Raw genomic sequence first — 3,453 nt, 5'->3', positions numbered from 1 at the left:
GCATCAGTCTTTCCAATGAATATTCAGGACTGATTTCCTTTAGGATGGACTGGTTTGATCTCCTTTCTGTCCAAGGGACTCTGAAGAGTCTTCTCCAACACCACGGTTAAAAAGCATCAATTCTTCAGTGCTCAGCTTTCTTTATAGTCCAATTGTCACATATATACGTGACTAGTAGGAAAACCATAGCTTTGACTAGATGGACCTTTGTTGGCAAAGTAATGTCTCTGCTTTTTAATATGCTGTCTAGTTTGGGAATAACCTGTCTTCCAAGGACCAAGCATTTTTTAATTTCATGGCTGCAGTCACCATCTGCAGTGATTTTGGAGCCCCCCTAAATAAAGTCTCTCACTGTTTCCATTGTTTCCCCATCTATTTGCCATGAAGTGATGGGACCAGATGCCATGATCTTAGTTTTTTGAAAGTTGAGTTTTAAGCCAGCTTTTTAACTCTCTTCTTTCACCTTCATCAAGAGGCTTTTAAGTTCCTCTTAAGAGGGTAAGGCTCTGTAGCCTTACCTTGTAAGGCTTACATCTGTAGCCTTGTTGTAATAAAGAATTCTGAAGTTCTGTCAGTTGTTAATATGTGGAAGACCCACTTTGAAAGTGTTAGTATGAGGTTGCTCCTAGGATCTGCAGTTATATTTTATCCTTATGATTCTCTTCAATTGGATTCAGTTACCCCCTCCTATGTAAATTCAGTATTGGGGTTGCTGAACTGAAGTGAAAAATTATTTTAAAATTACATTTAAATAAGCCAGTTATTCCTACTGAAGAAAAAGCTTTGAGTTTCTGATTTTTGGAATTTAAGATGTTGTCATATTTCTCTTCCTTCCCATTAGGTTAAAAGATCCCATTATGCAGATAACCAGCTCTGGTGAAAAATTTTACTTGCTTCCATTGCAGTCTCTTCAATCTCTTTTAATAAAACTTGTTTTATCTGCTGTTAAAGTGACCAATAGCAAGTAGTGATTAATTCATCATTGTGACAACACAGATGGACCTGGAAGATATTATGATTACTGAAATATGATTAGTGAAATAAGTCAGGCAGAGAAAGACCAAATACTCTGTTTTCACTTATATGTAGAATATAAAATAAAACAAATGAACAAGTATAACAGCATAAAAACAGACACTGAGATAAAGATAAACTAGTGGTCACCAGAGGGGAGAAGTGTAAGAGGAGAGCCAAAATAGGTGAAGGGAATTAGTAGATACAAACAACTTACAATAAGTGACAAGGATGTAATGTACAGCATAGAGATTATAGCTTGCTAATGTCTCTATAATTTTGGACACATGACTATAGAATATAACTTGTAAATTCTCTTTTGTTACACAATTTGTGTGTGATTTAGGTACTAATTCAATTTATATAATTATGTTAATTGATAACTATTATTTTGTAATTGTTAAACAGTTAATGGGTTAACTATTGAGCAGGTTGATTTTTTTTTTTAATATAAATTTTGGGGCAGGTGCCTTTGGTTTTAAATTTCTGACTTTCAATTGACGTTATTCTCTCCACAACCATTTTAATTTTTTTTTTATTCACTGGCTATTATGCATGATTCTTTGGATAAATGTATTTTTTCAGAGCTCTTCATAAAGGTACTTTCTGCAAGACCAAGAATTATATGTGTAACATAAGAGTTTATAAAATTGGAGAAAAAGAGTTATTTCTTGGCCCAATTCAAGAGTAAATCTGATTTAAATGCATGTGTTAATCTAACACACATGCTTTTGGAACAAGGAACTAGATAAACACCTTGGATGTTTTGTGAGCTTTTAATGTAGCTAAGCTGTTTTTCTTTTATAGGAAAGTTAAAGGAGGAAATATTGATGTACATCCATCAGAAAAAGCACTTATTGTTCAGTATGAAGTGGAAGCTACCATTCTTGGAGAAACGGGGGATCCCATGTTGGGAGAACGAAAGGAATGCCAAAAAATGTAAGTTTTCTTCATTTGTGCATATTTGAAAGTAGTAAACCTTATACAAAGTTCGTAGAAATCTGATGTTATTTAAATTTGTGTAGATAATGAATGACTATGGCATTCCTCTCGACCTACATTATCTTAGTGAAGCAGATACTATATTAAGCTATAAATACAGAGTATATTCCAGAGAAAATCATGTTTATGAACTTAATTGGAACCTAATGAAAAATGCCTGTTCTTATTAATCCCATTTTGTAAATGCATATAGTAGAATATGACTTGTGAAATCAATTATGAGATATGTTTATGTTAGACATTTTAGCCTAATTTAGCAAGTTTGTATTTTAGCTGATACCATGTTGTTCTTTCTTCCCTGAAATTACAGAAAGGTATATGACTTCTAGAATTCACAAATGGGACATGTACCTTGAATTCATCCCTTAAAAATCCAGCCCTCTGAAAGATGTTAATAGTAGGACAAGCATTTTCTGACTCAGTGAATTGACCTTAGATCTTCTAGTATTCTACACACTTTCTGCTTTTATAGTACTTTCAAGAATCCCTTGGGAACTGGCCTTTTTCATTTGTCTTCAGTTGTGCTGGCAATGATCTTGCACTCTTGCCATACTTTTGTGGAAGAAGAAAGGGTCTGAGATCACCTAATATTGTTTCCCAACTTTCTTCTCTGCAGAAAAATATTTGACTTGAAAATTAATTAAAAAGTTAGTATGTTTTGGTATATTCAGTGATTAAGTACATAGTGTACAATATAATGTAGTTAAGTATAGTCAGGATACTAGGAGTGCATGTGATGTTATTTAGCTCACGGAGAAGCACCGCAGCTTAAATGCATAGCAGTGGTTCTCAACTGGTTAGAATTTTTTTTCCTCAGGGAACATTTTGGTTGTCATACTGGAAGGTGCTATTGTTATCTAGTGGATAGAGGCTGAGGTGCTGCTAAGCATCCTACTATGCACAAAATAGCCACCTACTAAGAAAAAATTGTTTGGCCCCAAACTTTAATTGTGCTTCAATTAAGAAACTTTATTATACAGCAACCTGAAAAGAGAAGCTACCTACTGTCTTAAGATCTCTAGTCTGTCTTCTTATTTGGGTTAGAAGGACACTAAATTTCATAGATAGTTCTTTAAAAATACACGAGTCCTGAGATAATCTACTAGATTGAAGAGATACACACATGTATACACACAAACTTAATGCTGTAGATTTTAACTCACATGCTCAGTTTTTTGTATTCTCTCATACTGTCTTCCATTTGTGTGTTTGTGATTGATGCCTATATTTTATGCATATTGAAAAAATATGAAATCTCTTGATATTTTTATTCATTTGATTTCCAAAGAAAAGCTAGCAGATTAGGGGTCTTTGCCTTTAGAACCTCATGCATCCACATTTCATAAGTGAAATTTAGATTTTAGTTTCTTAGTAGTGTAGTAGTAGGAGAAGGCAATGGCACCCCACTCCAGTACTCTTGCCTGGAAAATCCCATGG

The 3,453-nt window shown here is 34.0% G+C and overlaps 1 protein-coding gene across 1 annotated transcript in view; it reads left to right on the top strand.

The window, feature by feature from the left end:
• The window catches only part of KIFAP3 (kinesin-associated protein 3), a 141,028-nt gene that overhangs the window by 13,623 nt on the left and 123,952 nt on the right, over positions 1-3,453 (top strand). The window contains exon 2 of the mRNA XM_010836710.1: positions 1,822-1,953. Within this exon, the coding sequence (XP_010835012.1) occupies positions 1,822-1,953 (132 nt within the window). The remainder of the gene's footprint in view (positions 1-1,821; positions 1,954-3,453) is intronic.

The sequence above is a fragment of the Bison bison genome, unplaced genomic scaffold (assembly GCF_000754665.1).
Source record: "Bison bison bison isolate TAMUID 2011002044 unplaced genomic scaffold, Bison_UMD1.0 scf7180017864064, whole genome shotgun sequence".
NCBI classification, from domain to species: Eukaryota; Metazoa; Chordata; class Mammalia; order Artiodactyla; family Bovidae; genus Bison; species Bison bison.
The sequence above is the reverse complement of the archived record's forward strand: the minus strand, read 5'-3'. Positions and strand labels throughout refer to the sequence as shown.